The sequence below is a fragment of the Microtus pennsylvanicus genome, chromosome 3, assembly GCF_037038515.1.
Source record: "Microtus pennsylvanicus isolate mMicPen1 chromosome 3, mMicPen1.hap1, whole genome shotgun sequence".
NCBI classification, from domain to species: Eukaryota; Metazoa; Chordata; class Mammalia; order Rodentia; family Cricetidae; genus Microtus; species Microtus pennsylvanicus.
Genome location: NC_134581.1, coordinates 51,095,104 through 51,110,129, shown reverse-complemented (window position 1 = coordinate 51,110,129; position 15,026 = coordinate 51,095,104). Strand labels below are relative to the sequence as shown.

Here is a 15,026-nt window from a genome sequence, read left to right as displayed (position 1 = left end):
AGCGCCCTTTGGGGGCTGAGACACTTATATCACAAATCTTGATTGTGATTTACACTTCTTTTGTTGAAACTGAGGAGTGAGAAAACATTGAGGCACTTCCCATGGCTTCCTGGAGATGGCAGTAGAATACATACAGAAATAAGGTCAGATTTAATACTTAGTTTTATATGGATGAAAAACACACTCCCCTCAAAAAAAAAAACAACCTCAAACTATCTGTATCTTGAAGTATATTTTCCATACATAGATAAAAGACCAGCCACTGGAGCATGGTCAACTTACCAAGTGACACACCCTTAAGAAACTGACTCTCCCTCATCCAAAAGTCAGAACAGTAGCTCCTCAGCCAGGAGTAATACAGCTGGAATACTAACTCATAATAAATAATGATTTTTTTGTTGTTAAAAAAAAAAAAGATAACACTGTAATCCATTTAAGATCCCGAAAGATGTTCATCTTCCCATTGCATCACCTGTTCTTTTCCATTTCTGGCATAATCTGACCCAAGGCTTAAGGTTTTTGATTGGGTTTTGATTTATTGTGCATATGTAAGTGGTGTATGAGCATTTCTGTGCTATGAAACATGTGGAGATCAGAGGACACTTGCTAGAGTCTATTCTCTCCTATATTTTATATTTATTCAGGTTGTCAATTTTTACAGCAAACAGTTTATCTTCTGAGCTATCTCACTGGCCCGAATTTTCCAGCACCCTAAACCTTTCAATTTTTGTCTCCAGCTTCTATTTGTTTTAAAGTTAGGAGACTAAATCATATTATTTGCTAAGGAACTGTTATATATGATACAATGCTTTTAATCCAATCACAATTTTTATTTCTTTCTCTCTTTTTTTTTGATGTGAACCACAGCCTCTTAAAATTGCAAAACCTTCAGCATCATTTGACTCTACATTTTAGCAGGGTCACCAGGTTATTACATGCTTACATTCTAGACAATATTACCTTTAGGAGTCACTACTTCATCCTCTTACAGAAATCAGAAATATTTACACAAACCACACCTTCTGTGTGCTGGTGACTAAAATACTGAGTTTGAATTGTTCTTAGCACTACTGTTGTTCCAAAGCCACTAAACCACTTTAGGAAAGCCAGAAACTGAGAAACAATGATAAAATGTTTTAGATTTGTGAAAGACAGCACCTTAGTTCAATTTTTAAAGTGCTAACTAGCCATGTTACTTGAGTAGGTTCTGTAAACCTTGTGTCTTCTGAAGCAGGGAATGGAGAATCCTGTTGAGAGTAGAATTTTCAGGCTGGAGGTGTATCATAGCTCAGTGGTAGAACATGTGTGTAGCATGCACATGACCCTGGGTTTGATGTCCAGCACCATCAGAAAGAATTAGATTTTCATTGGCAGAAGATAACATGGTTGCTACAGTATTTCACAAATAGGTACTTGCATTTCCACCCTTAGACTAGTAATGGGGATAGTCATTTTCCACCATCTGCTTGATATCCTGACCAGTAAGCTCTAAGTGGATAATTTGTCACATGCTTAGTGCTTGGAATAAAGCCCTTGTGTTGTAAAGATAGTAACAACCACAGTTGTTCTGCGGGTATTAATGCTCATTCTTAGGAAGAAAACCAGCTGCCCAGGGTATCTGAGTGACTGCTGTCTAAAGTAGGGAGGGTTCTTTTTCTTTTCTTTTGAGAAGTATTAGGATATGTTAATCACTGCCTTCTAGCATTTAACTTTGGACCTAGGAACAATTGCATGTGCTGGAGTCTCAAGGAGTCTGCTTGTGAATCACATTTCCTGGCAGAGAGAAAACATGATGCAGTATGTGGGGAGTTTGTCTGTCTGTGTTGGAGATGAGGGTGGTGGTGAGGGATCTGTTATCCATCCTCCACTTCCAGAATCTACCCCTCAGAGGCAAATGTATCCATATCTTCCATCTTCCTATCCATATCCTACACTATACAAAATAAATACAATTAAATTTCCTGCAAGCATTTGAAAACTGCTGGCTATATAAGAAATGTATTTTCTATGAGTAGTAAATTTTGTGTTTGTTTGGGTTTTGATATATTGTATATATGTATGGTCTGTGGGCACTTGTATACCATGGAGTGTGTGTGGAGATTAGATCTGGAGCTTTGACAAAATGCAATTTTGCATTACAGCAATTTCCAGTTTACGTGCTACCAAAAGTAGAGTATCAAGGTTGTTATGGAGTTGAAGCTCTGACTGAAAGCGAGCTCTGTCGCTTCTGGACTGAAAGTTTATTGCATTCCAACTGCTCGTTTTATGTTGGTGAGTCTATAGGAGTCCTCTTCCCCTTTGTAATTCCCTTTAAATATTTGCCTTTAAATTCAGCTGTGCATACTTCCATTTTGTCCTTTTTTGTTTTCCATTCTCTGATTATGTTGACAGTAGTTAAACAGTGACAGAGAGTATTGGTGAGCTTTTAAATTGATTTATACATACTTTGTAATTTTCTTACAATTATAATGACATTGTCTTAAGAAATCTCATCTTGAAACAGCTTTTGACTTTATTTTGGTTTTGAAGTTTTGTACAGAAGGGAGTTAGCAGGGTTTTGAATGATATTGCCAGGGTTCTTGAATAGTTAACGTGCTTTACACGACAAGTTTCTTGCTCTTGTTCATGTTGTTCTTTCATAGTGGAATGCTACATGCTGAACATCTCTCATCCCTTGTCTTGGGCTCTGTACCAATACAGATCAGTACACCATCGGTCTGTCTGCTCTATTGACTCCCATCTCCCCCAGTCTTTCCCTTCTTTCAATCTCTAAATGTATTGCCTTTACTTGTTTGTTACTTCCTACATTATTCTTTCTTAGGTCATGCCTTTTTCCTGGTAGACAGTGCATAGTTCAAAGTAGGAGCCTGGTAAAGCTTTGTATATTCCTTGTATATTAGCATTAGTCTGATGCTCTGTATGTAGTGAGTGCTCTATATTTTCTTTCCTGATCTAGAAACAGTGGTTATTTATTTGAAAATTTGCCTCCATTCTGATTAATCAATATTTGAGGGGGAATTGTTGTTGTTTGTTTTTTATATAGCAACTGAATGGCCTTAAGTTCCCAATTCTGCCTCAGCCTCCCAAGTGCTGGAATTAGTCTTGTGCTGCCACACCTGGCTAGTGTTCTAGGACTCTTTTCCATTATCACACGCACACACAGCCAAACACTTGTTTTAGTAGTTTCCATCAATAATCAGGATTCTACTGTTTCTCCAAGGCCTTCGCACCACACACATCCTTCATGTAAAGCATTTAAAAGCAGTTGCCAATCACATCTACTTGAGGAAAGGATTTTTTTTAAAGTTATCAGTGAACTTTTTACAGTCCTGACAGATGATGCAGACCCATTTTCTAATGTTCCATTTAACAAATGAAATTACTATCAGTTGTATGACTACTTCACCTGAGGAATTTTTACAGGTCTTAAGTAGTTAGTGCCTTGGGTTTAACTAGTCTAAAGACTTGCTCGTTGATACTCCTTTCATCTTTATGTAACAGGATAATTTATATGGTTTCTGTGACACTTTGTTGAAGGACATGAGATGTTAGGGGCTTTGGGTTTTATTTTGATGCAGATATGCAAGCCCATTTCTTGTTGTCCTGTGAATGGTCGGTAAGCACTGTACCTCTGAGCTGCACCCATAACCCAGGAACAGACTTTCAAATGCTGTATTAAAAGTATCCATCAGGCAGGGTGTGGTGGTGTATGCCTTTTACGCCAGCACTGGAGGCAGAGGCAGGTGGATCTCTGTGAGTTCAAGGCCAGCCTGGTCTACACAGTGAATTCCAGGATAGCCTAGGCTGTTACACGGAGAAACCCTGTCTCGGGACCCCCCCACACACACACACACATACACAAGAAGTTTCCATCAGTATTAGAAGCTTAAAAGTGTAGTACTCTTAAGAAGAATGCTCAATGAAATCACTTGAAGTGCTTGTCCTAGAGTGTCTGATTGAGTAGTCCAGAATGGGATCTGGGTCTTTATGTTTTAACACAATCTCAGGTAATAATACAGCTAGTCTCTGGCACTCTGAGAACTATCATAGCTCACAGTACAATAAACACACTTGTATTTTGTTTGTTTTCTTGCTTTGCTATATGTAAATATGCTCACCTCCTTCTTTAGATTACAGTGTCTTACCCATTATAAACCTTAAGAGTTACTCCTTTAAGAAAGCCTGTAGTCTCATCATAACTCCTCTATCTACTGTCCAGTAAATATGGTATGTAAAGCTATGATATTTATCAGATCATCGAGTGGCAGTCAGTTCTCACTTTACACAGTTCTTACAAGCATGACCTCTGTTATAGCTGTATATTAAGAGTAGAAATTGCATATAAACTTTACTGCCAGCTCCTCAGTCCACTAATTATGATTTAGAGTACAGACATACATGATCAGTGGCTGCCTGTGTCTGCTTTGATTGGTCACTGTGTACCTCTTAGCAGTTCATATACAGAAATCATATGTGTAGTGTGATGCCTCCTTGTCTTCCCATGGTCAGCCATAATGAGATTTTATGAGAATAGATAATGAAAACAAGAAATTGGCTAGCAAAGATTAAGATAAAGGGGAAAAAAAGCAGAAACAGAAAACTCTGAAAAGGTAATATCGCTGGAGATTGTAATCAAACTTGCATGGAGCTGTAGATGAAGTAGCTGCCTGGGAATCTGGACACTGCTCCGGGGGCTGTTCAGTTGCTCCAGAGAAACTGTCTGATGGCTAACCTACTGACATGAACGAGGACAGTGGTGTGACATCAGAGATGAAGTGATGCCGGCATAAGTTTTAGTTAGGGGAATTCTTGGATAGACTATCGGAGTTGATCCTAACTTAGCCAAGAGTATAGCAGTTGCCACAGCGGGGAAAGCTGCTTCTGTGTCAGAGGCTGTCCGAGAAGGCGGTGAGCACCGATCAAACTATTCTGGGTAAAACCTTGGAAAATGTAGATCCATGCTGGTTTTGATGTTTTGAATTGCAGTATATCAAATGCATATTTTTCATATTTTATTTCTCTAAATACTTAAATTGATGGAGATTTTGTTTTGATAAAACATGTTAAAATAGTGAAATAATTCTAAATTTTCCTACTTATTGTTACATCATTTCAGCCTGTATGATTGTTTTTACAAACTTGTGCTGCATGTAAAGCTAGGACTGACTACCTATGTATGGATTCTATAGAAGTGATGCATGAACATAAAGGCTTAATTTCTGCTGTCTAAAGCAGTGCTTCCCAAATGTACCTCATCTTAAAGTATGATCTAAAACAGAGATTGTTATGAATAAAGGACCATGGCCAGAGCTTTCACCTTCTCAAATCTGGCTCAAGTGCCCCAGACACTGAAAAAACTCACTTGAGTCCTCAGGTGAGAAGGTTCCAGTGTTGAGAGTTCCCTCCTTGAAGAAGCAGGCCTTCATAGAACTTAGGACAGGACTCTGTGTAGTTAGTTCTTTGATAGATTGTATTTGCTGGGTACTATACTACATACTTTTTATGGTTGAGTTTTTTTTTTAAATAAGGTAAGTGCTGTTAGTAATCTCAAATGTTTATTAAACATCAAAAATACATTATTGCATTTAATATTCTCTTTTTATAGCTATGAAACCGTTGAAATGTCTTTATTATTAGAAATGTCACATATAATGAGCACTAGAAATGGAGAGGTGAAACTAAAGTTGGCATAAGAAATAACAAGTGACTGTGGGAATAAATGGATATGTTATCTTAGAGGGAAGACATCTAGTAAAAATGTTCCTAATTAACTTCTTTGAGCATAAAGCAAATGATATTAAAGTAGGCTAGATGTTGAAATGAGATATTAAACTATATGCAATTTTTGTAGTCCCAGTGACTGATATCTACTTTCTCAGGAACTTGTTTTAACAAAATTAGGAGCTAAAAGTATAAGTAAATCTAAAACATTATATTCAGCGTTGGTGGGTGCTACTCTTACTCTGTGATGTTTTGACCTTCATACAGTAGTAGTAGCATGCCCTTCCTGCTGACCCACGTGTGTAGCATTTACCCTGATAAGGATCTCCTCTGTCACTTAATACATTGCAGCAGCTCAGTGCATGTCTCAGCTTATTTTGTTTTAAAGTTTACACATTACTTTCTACAACAGAATGTCATTTTAAGAATATAATGTTTGAGATTTTGTGAATTATAGGTTTATATTAGGCATACAAGAAAATTAGACTTTGAATAGATTGCTTTACTCACAGAAACATTTATGATTGCTTTAATTTAAAAAAAATCTGTATTTTTATAGTCTAAGTTTTACAGTAATGTGATTTTGAGACTTATTGAGCAGGCCCAGTCCACAGATTGGATTTTTAACTGCTTAGTTACATGGTGAGCTCATGCTTCCCTTACAATGTCATGAAGATGCAGCTTTAGTGGGAACTAGAAACACCAATGGCTGAGCAGTTTTTGCTCTTAAATTAAGGTTTAAAGGCAATAATCCTGTTTGGGGAATGTGGGCATGTGTCAACTTTCCTATATTCAGCATATATTTTTAAATGAATGCATGACATAATTTGTATTTTGTATCATTGTAAATTCAAGTTTACTTGATAGCTAGTGAGATATATTTCTCCTTTTAAATAATACAAAGTCCTTTATCATTTTTTAAAAAGTGTGAAATCATCTTTATATAGAGAGACTAGTTAACTAGTTTATTTCGTGTTATAATCTCAGTGACTTCGGTTTCTTTAAGTTCAGTGTTTTCTTTTAGGGCATATTGATGCATTTACTTCAAAGCTTTTCATGCTAGAAGAAATCACCTCAGAAGAATTAAAAGAAAAGCTTGCAGCTCTCAAGTAAGGAAGTGCTTTGTGATGGACACTGAAAAGACTTCACTCCTGTAATGTGGTCTCAGATTTACTTTTACCTCTAAATAGTGATGATTGATTTCTTTCAAGATCTTGAGGGCCTCCCAACCCAATTTACATTATTTGTCTCTATTTGCAAAGAAATGCACTGCTAATAACATGTCTTCCCACTTTAAAGAAAGGAGGCCAGAGCCAGAGAGTGTGTTGTATTAAAGTGCAAGAGAAACAAATGTTCTGGCCTTGTGTAGAGAAGGGAAGGATGAGACAGCCACAGACTTTCAGCTATGGGGATTATGTGACTGATTGGACAACCAGACTTCTGAAAAATTTGCCCATCCTACCAAATATTAGACATTAGAATTAAACAAGTGGTCCTCAGAACCACTCTTGAATGCCTCATTGTAAGGGAAAGTAGCTTATGCAGACTCCCTCATTTTATCATACAACTTGGCATTAAAGGCTTGTAGCATCATGGCCATTTCCTATACAGAGAAGCTGGAACTGAGAAGCTCAAACCTAGCGCAGGCTGAGCTGGGAACACAACCTTCCTGCAAAGCTCCACTTGACACAGCTCTGTGAGGGAACAATTAAATTTGAACTCTGTTTACCCCAAGTGTCTACTCTGTAAAAACTGCTTTATATGTGTGCATAGGAAAGTCATGACAGGCCGGGCAGTGGTGATGCATGCCTTTAATCCCAGCACTTGGGAGGCAGAGACAAGCAAATCTCTGTGAGTTTGAGGCCAACCTGGTCTACAGAGTGAGTTCCAGGACAGGCGCCAAAGCTACACAGAGAAACCCTGTTTAGGGAAAAAAAAGGAAAGAAAAAGAAAAAAATCATGACTAACTCTTCACTTTCAATGAAAGTCTTTTTTAAGAAAAAAAAAGAAATAATAATGGAAATAAGTTTATATGTAAATGAGGCACCAAGGAGATACCTAGATACTGAGAATAATACTTCCTCTTTCCCATGGATTAGTCTGTCCCCGCTCTGTGCTTCTGTCATTGCACGTGCATAAAGTCCAAAATTGATTACAGCTGTTCTGTATTTTTATATTGTTTCAATAATTTTTACTTATATGATTATAACTGCTCTAAAACAGAGCCAAATACTTCATGAACATAAAAAGAAGACATCTAAATGTCTCTTCAGTCTTCTTGTTGGTTGGTCCTTGTCCTACATTATTGGCCTGCTGGTGCCTTTGACTGTGAGCAAGAGACCACACATGTTATTAGTGAGGCTTTCTGGGTTTGTTTGTTTTGTTTTTCAGTTTAATTTCACTTCAGTTTCTTCTGTTTAATAATAGGATTTCAAGTTTATTTAACATTCTCCAGCACGTTCTAAAGAAATTATGTAGGTAAGTACTTTGGGGTATTTTGCATAGGTATTTTGATTTTTTTTTTTTGCTGGAAGTTATTAGAAGCTTTGTCAATATGTTGTTAGAGAGAGATGAAAACACTGAAAGTGTATAAGTCTTTTATCAGTTAAAATTCTAAAAATATGAGTAAAAAGATAACATGATATTGTCTGGCTGTAATGAAATGGCAAATGTATTTATCTCATGCATATTTTTCTCTCTCTCATACACACACACAGACATACACACAGTACATGCTCTCTCCCTTTCACACACACACACACACAAAGATTCTTACTGTAATAGCCCAGTTTGACTTCAAACTTCAATCTTCTAAGATAACATGAGTTTCATTGATTAGAAACTCAATATTTGATGCATTATTTATTCTTTCTACCAGACAGTCATTTGCTTCCCTATGTGAAAGTGATGAGAGAGGGAAAGGCCTTCCTAGAAGCTAATAATAGTTCTCTGGACCTCCTTTATCAGCACCAGTTACTTTGAGTTTTAAAAGTTGGTGAAAAGGTAGCTCATTATGTCTGTAGACAGAGCTATATAACTAAAGCTGATCATCCTCATTTTAATAATGTGGACAAAAACTGTTCTCTTTGCTCCTTTGGCCTAGAGATTGTGTATTCCCAACAAAACATGGTCCACTGCCCCATGCCTTTTGTTTTTTATGATGATGCAGTGAATCCCTTGAAGCTTTCCAGTAAGCAAAGAAAAATGTAGTAGATTGGCCATCATCAGTTATTGTATTAATAGAGGATTGTGATTGAGGGTCTGACCTGTGTGCAAACCAAAAAGCCAGGTCTGATTGAAGCCCTACTGTGCACAGAACTGTGGACAGATAGCTTAGCATCTCATGTTTATTTATACCTAATTTGGAATTAAGCTTGAACCCCTGTGTGAAGGATTTAATATGAAGGTGAGTAGTGGGGCAAATAGCAGTTAACTCATAAGCACACAAGCCTGCTCTACTTTCTACACCTTTCCTGCATGTTCCTTCTGTTTCTGACATGTCACATGTATCCTTCTTTTTGTGTTTCTATTCTCTTGCCTATTAGAAATCAAGTACATTGAATGAATGAAATATATGGTTGGAGTATATCATAGATTAGAGAGTTAGATGGATTTTTTTTTCATTAAGTGATTGACTTTTACAAATTTATAAAGCAGTGAAAAGGAAATGGTCAGATATTTCTGAATTTCGGAATAAAAACGCTAAAATTTATTGTTGGGGGGGGGGGGTATAGTTTTAAAGGCTTCTGAAATCTTTATCTTTCCTGGTCCTGAAATACTTTCAGAGGTGGCATTCTCTTTTTGTGGTAGCTCCGCTTTGCTATGTGGGGTTAGGAGAACATGGTGACATTGGCGATATAAGCTCAGTGAGTTGAGTCTTCCATGTTGGATGCAGCTTGCAGGATGGGTCCTACTTGCTGTCTCACGCAGCAGAAGATTCTTCCCTCCTGATCTACAAGACCTCAGATGGCAAAGTTTCTAGGACAGCGTATAATTTGCATAAAGCGCATTGTGACCTTCCTGGCATACCTTCCAGTCTCTCGGTTCCTTGGGTTCCATTAGATCCCAGTTACCTGTTACCATATCACATCCATCATGGACGAATTCCGTGTACTTTTCCGCCTAAATCACTACGCCCTGTAGCACAACCAAAGGTAAGATCTTTTTTATGATTAATATCCTATTTGGTTGTTGATTACTAATCTGTTTCTCTGACTGCCTTCAATGGATATCTGCATTTGCCCTGTTATCCATGTAGCATCAGAAACCTGTGTCTGTATTGTAAGTAGAACTTCCTTTCTTACAAGTTTTATAAATCAGCTAAGAAAATCTCTCCTAACTTGCTGTATGTGTGCATGCATGAGGCATTTATGAAGTTTAGTGCCTGGGTTTTTGCCCAAAGCAAATTTGTATTTTCCTAGTTCTTATTTATGTATATCCTTTTCCATTAAACAATTAAAGCAATTTGCAAAAAGTCCATGTAATAAAATTATGATATAATAAAAAATCCTTAGTAATATGGTGAAATATTTAAAAGTAAATATTAGTAATTAGTGAGTGAAGTGGCTTATTAAAATATAGTAAAATATTAAGAGCTAAGTTGTATTATGCTAAGTATTTTGTAACTTAGGGTTTATCGAATTATTATTAATGTTATACTCATTGTAAAACCCTCTGGAAACGTCAGTTGAATAGCATTTTTTCTTTTCTTACTTTTTTTTTGGGGGGGGGACTCTTCGGAACAGGATTTTCTGTGTTGCTCTGGTTGTTCTGGAACTTGCTTTGTAGACCAGGTTGGCCTTGAACTCTCAGCGATCCACTTGTTTCTGCCCCCCAAGTGCTGGGATTAAAAGTGTGTACCATCACACCTAGCTGAGTAGCATTTTTTTTTTATTGAGCTATATATTTTTCTCCACTTCCCTCCCTTCCTCTCCTCTCCCCTTCTACCCTCTCCCATGGTCCCCATGCTCCCAGTTTACTCAGGAGATCTTGTCTTTTACTACTTAACATGTTGATTATATTCTCTTAGGGTCCTCATTGTTCTAGGTTCTCTGGGATTGTAGGCTTTGCTTTATGTCTAAAAACCACTTATAAGTGAATACATACGATATTTGTCTTTCTGGGTCTGGGTTACCTCACTCAATATGATGTTTTCTAGATCCATCCATTTGCCCACAAATTTCAAGATGTCATTTTTTTCTGTTGTGCAGTACTCTATTGTGTAAATGTATCATTTTCCTTATCCATTTTTTTTTTTTTTTGGTTTTTCGAGACAGGGTTTCTCTGTGGTTTTGGAGCCTGTCCTGGAACTAGCTCTTGTAGACCAGGCTGGTCTCGAACTCACAGAGATCCGCCTGCCTCTGCCTCCCGAGTGCTGGGATTAAAGGCGTGTGCCACCACCGCCCGGCTCCTTATCCATTCTTTCTTCGAGGGGCTTTTATGTTGTTTCCAGATTCTGGCTGTGACAAACAATACTACTATGAACATAGTTGAGCACATGTCCTTGTGGTATGATTGAGCATCCTTTGGGTATATACCCAAAAGTGGTATTGCTGGGTCTTGAGGTAGGTTGTTTCCTAATTTTGTGAAAAATTGCCATACTAGCCAGGCGATGGTGGCGCACGCCTTCTAAGGAAATTTCTTAAGTCACTTAAAAATAATTGAATTTTTTTTGAAAATATGTATTCTAAGCGGACAGTTTTCTTTTAATTTAGAAACAGTAATTATAGTCTGTCAAGTATAACATATAATTCTGTACGGGGGTGTCTCTTATTCCTTTTTTGTGAAAATGAATGGTTTAATACCTTGGAACTGAACAATTTACAAGTTAAAGAAAACATTTATGTAGGATGTCTTTTAAAAGAAATGAGTGATAATGTTGTACTTTATTGGTACAGACTGACTGACTTCAAACATTGAATGCTTATGCCTTAGAAATACCTGGAAGTTTTGACTTTTTCAGTAGAGTGGTCTAAATGTGCTTCAGTGTAATAAGAAAATTCATTTGGACAAGGAGAAATTCTGTGTGCTCAGATTCGAACACATATGTGTACATTCTAACAATTCAGCCATGGGTATCATTGGACAGTGTCCAGTGCAGGGACTATTGCATAGCCCAGCACTGGGGGCGTAGACATTTAGATAACCAGTGTTGCCTTGGTGTGTTTTGAAAGTCAGGAGAAACCCTCCCACCACAGCTAGCCTTTTATAGATGCATATGTGTATATCCTGAACACTGTTCTTTTTTCCTTTCTCTGTTATGCCCAGTTAGTTAGTAAACATTCCTAAGCCCTTTTAAGAAATAGCTTTTCCTACAATTGTCGAGGACTTTTTAATTGTTGATTTTTGTTGTTGTTCACATTGGATAGGATTGTATCTGCTGTGCCCTGATGGCTCCCTGCCTTCCTAGCTGGGCTATGGAAACAGGACTTTATAATTCCAACCAAGCTCAGCATTCTAGCCTTAGCAGATACGTGGAAATATGAGAGCTTTCTGAAAACTGGGAAGTCGGAGCCTGTATGAGACAGCTGTTTACATCTCTTCTGGTGTAGCCTCGCCTTGCTGTGATCTTCCATCCCTAGTGCTCTTGAACCAAGTGCTCATCCCTGGACAGGGCCTGCAGCCCTGACCCCTGATGCATACGCAGTAGACCTGTGCTGCCTCCTAGTGTACCAAGCAAGAGTAGGACTGCAGAATCCCATCTGTTCCCCTTCATCACCATAAGTTCCATAATAGACATTTACTGGACACTCAATACAGTTTTCAAAGTATTTGCCATTCTCAAAAACCCAGTTAATGAGTACCTTCAGGGAAAATCCCTGCAGAGTGGGGAGGTAGCAGGCGTCTGAGAGTCAGTGCATACTGGGCATAGATGCATGAGCATCAGAGAACAACAGACACACTGCTGACTAAAGCTCCGTATGCCCCACTCTAGTCATGTCATGTAAAAATAAACCCTAAAAGTGTACATTCTTAGAGAACCACAGTGCTGGCACTTCATTGGTTGGGCTAGACAGTGAGAGTGTGAGTTTACATCACCACTGCCCTCACCCTCCCCTCTGCAGGATTGACTGCATGGGACGTCCAGAAACAATGCCTTTGTGAGGTGGCTAGGGGAACTGTGGCAGATATAGGCTGCTTTGTAGAAATGGTTGCAGGCTGTACAACTTTGGTCCTATACGAGGTCGCTAAGTGGCCAGGAAGGTGACATCATTTCCAAGTCTTCTCTTTAGCCAGGACTCTTGATTAGTAGGCTGTTCTCTCCGAGACTGTGGGAGCTGGGTGCAAGCTGGAGCAGGCATGAGGGGAGCTGGCATTCCTCTTAGCTATGCACGTCTCTTCCTCTTACCGTTTCTGTTGGTGTCCTGTTCTCCTTCCTCCCTCAGTGTTCTTTCTTCTCGGTTTTTCCCCCTTTTTTTCTTTTACATTTTTTTATTTCTTCCTTTTTAGACTTTTTCTTACCCTTTATCTGTTACATCGTCTTATCTCCTTGCCTTGCCATCGTACTCTCTTTTGTTTTTCTACCCCTTTTTATGTCCTCTCCCTATCTTCACCTTTCTCCTTTCTTCCTTGCCCTCCCACAGAACTGCACACTTTCTCCAAGGGTCTGGCCTTCCCTCACTTTCTGATTTCACCTTTTAGCATCCACGCAAATCTAACAGCAATTTACAGCAGAGCCCTACTCCAGCTTCTTTCCTCATTGCTTTTAAAACTGAGTCAGATTAAAACGTCTTAAATAGCCACGTGGCTGGCACTTAAAAATGTACAAAAGGTCATTCCCAAATTGAGAGTCTCTGTGTAAATGATACAGGGTTGTTTGTGTGCAAGCATGTTGTGAATGTATTAAGTTGTTCTGCTCTTGCTCTATCTTTTAGGTTGGTGGGACAAGAATTCCTACCCATAGCCACAGGAATCCAGTTTCTATGGAAACCAAAAGAAGTTCCCTGCCAGTTCAGCAAGTTGAAAATGAAGGAGTGGCTCAGAATAAAAGGAAAATAACATAAGGTCTGGACCATGGAAAATGAAGTTTCAGAAAAACCAGTTGTAACTGTTTTTAATGTTGAAGTATGAGAGGAAATGTGCCCCCCCCCCAAAAAAAAAATCAGCAAGAAGAGTGTTTTCCTTGCTATCCTGGAGTTCTTACAAAGTGCCTTGAAAACTGACTGCAGGAAAGTCAGTGACAGCAGTAGTGTCCCTCCTCATCTCTGGTGCATGGAGAATATAGAATGCTCCATTTGCATAGAAGCAAACTGAGTAAGAAAAATATTTTTATAGTATTCTTTTCTAAAGATCATAGGTAGGAAAACCACTTGCTGTTTTAGGAACTGTCGTGTATTATGTTAATAATTTGATTATATTGCCAGTCTAATGAGACTGGCCCAAATGCTTAAATGTTGCCACTGTTAGAAACAGCTGTGTGCATTGTTTACGGCCCATTTTTGTCAGTATTAACACTACCGTTGATGTGTTTGAAAACCTGTTGAAATTCCATTGTGGACGTCGGAAGTGAAAACAAGGAAGATCTCTATGTCTGAAAAGTGGCAAATTAATATTTTCCTGCTTGGCAACCACACATGTGTTTTACAAAAACACTAGCATTCTGTGGTGCGACAGCTTTGGTGACAGTGCCTCTGCAACTTTGCACAAACTTCTTCTGAGTGTGGTAAAACACTGCCGAAAGCAAAGACATCTGAGGGTGCAGGCATTCCAGGGAAGCAAGCTTGTTCATTCCATCGGGCATAGGTAAAGTGCCATTAAGTCTAGGATTTTTTCTTTTCTTTTTGTCTCATTTATTCTGATTCATTCAGAAAGCATCATCAGTAGTGGGTATGGCCAGTTTGGGTTTGAGGGGACAGACTTGTTCACTTTTTTTAACCTATTTTTTAATAAACACTAAAAGTATCAGAAATGTGTTTGCCATATCATAAATAAAATATTTGTAATCCAAAGACAATTTTTATGTTGTTTTTTTGGGGGGGGGGTGTTCAATGGAAATTACACCCAAAAATCAGGGTCTAAAGAAATGGCTTATTGTAGAGGCCCAGGTTTGATTCCCAATCACATGGCTGCCCTGTAGTGAGAAGGGAACCACTTGTTGGTTTCCGGCTGCTTAGCCCTGAAATAATCACACAGAAGCTGTCTTAATTAAATCACTGCTTGGCCCTTTAGCTCTAGTGTCTTATTGGCTAACTCTTACATATTAATTTAACCCATTTCTATTAATCTGTGTATCACCACATGCCTGTGGCTTACCTGCTAAAGTTCTGGTGTCTGTCTCTGGTGGGTTACATGGCATCTCTCTAACT

The 15,026-nt window shown here is 38.4% G+C and overlaps 1 protein-coding gene across 8 annotated transcripts in view; it reads left to right on the top strand.

The window, feature by feature from the left end:
- Ice2 (interactor of little elongation complex ELL subunit 2) overlaps positions 1 to 14,663 on the top strand; it is a 41,033-nt gene extending 26,370 nt beyond the window's left edge. For 5 of the 8 annotated variants that reach the window (XM_075965356.1, XM_075965355.1, XM_075965359.1 and 2 more), the window contains 5 exons: positions 2,142 to 2,271; positions 6,746 to 6,830; positions 8,149 to 8,199; positions 9,617 to 9,875; positions 13,596 to 14,663. In XM_075965356.1, the coding sequence (XP_075821471.1) occupies positions 2,142 to 2,271; positions 6,746 to 6,830; positions 8,149 to 8,199; positions 9,617 to 9,875; positions 13,596 to 13,724 (654 nt within the window). In that variant the 3' untranslated portion in view covers positions 13,725 to 14,663. Of the gene's footprint in view, positions 1 to 2,141; positions 2,272 to 6,745; positions 6,875 to 8,148; positions 8,200 to 9,616; positions 9,876 to 13,595 lie in introns of those variants that run through there. The other 3 variants (XR_012909995.1, XM_075965360.1, XR_012909994.1) reach the window with 2 other exon arrangements.
- Positions 14,664 to 15,026: the final 363 nt, after the last annotated feature.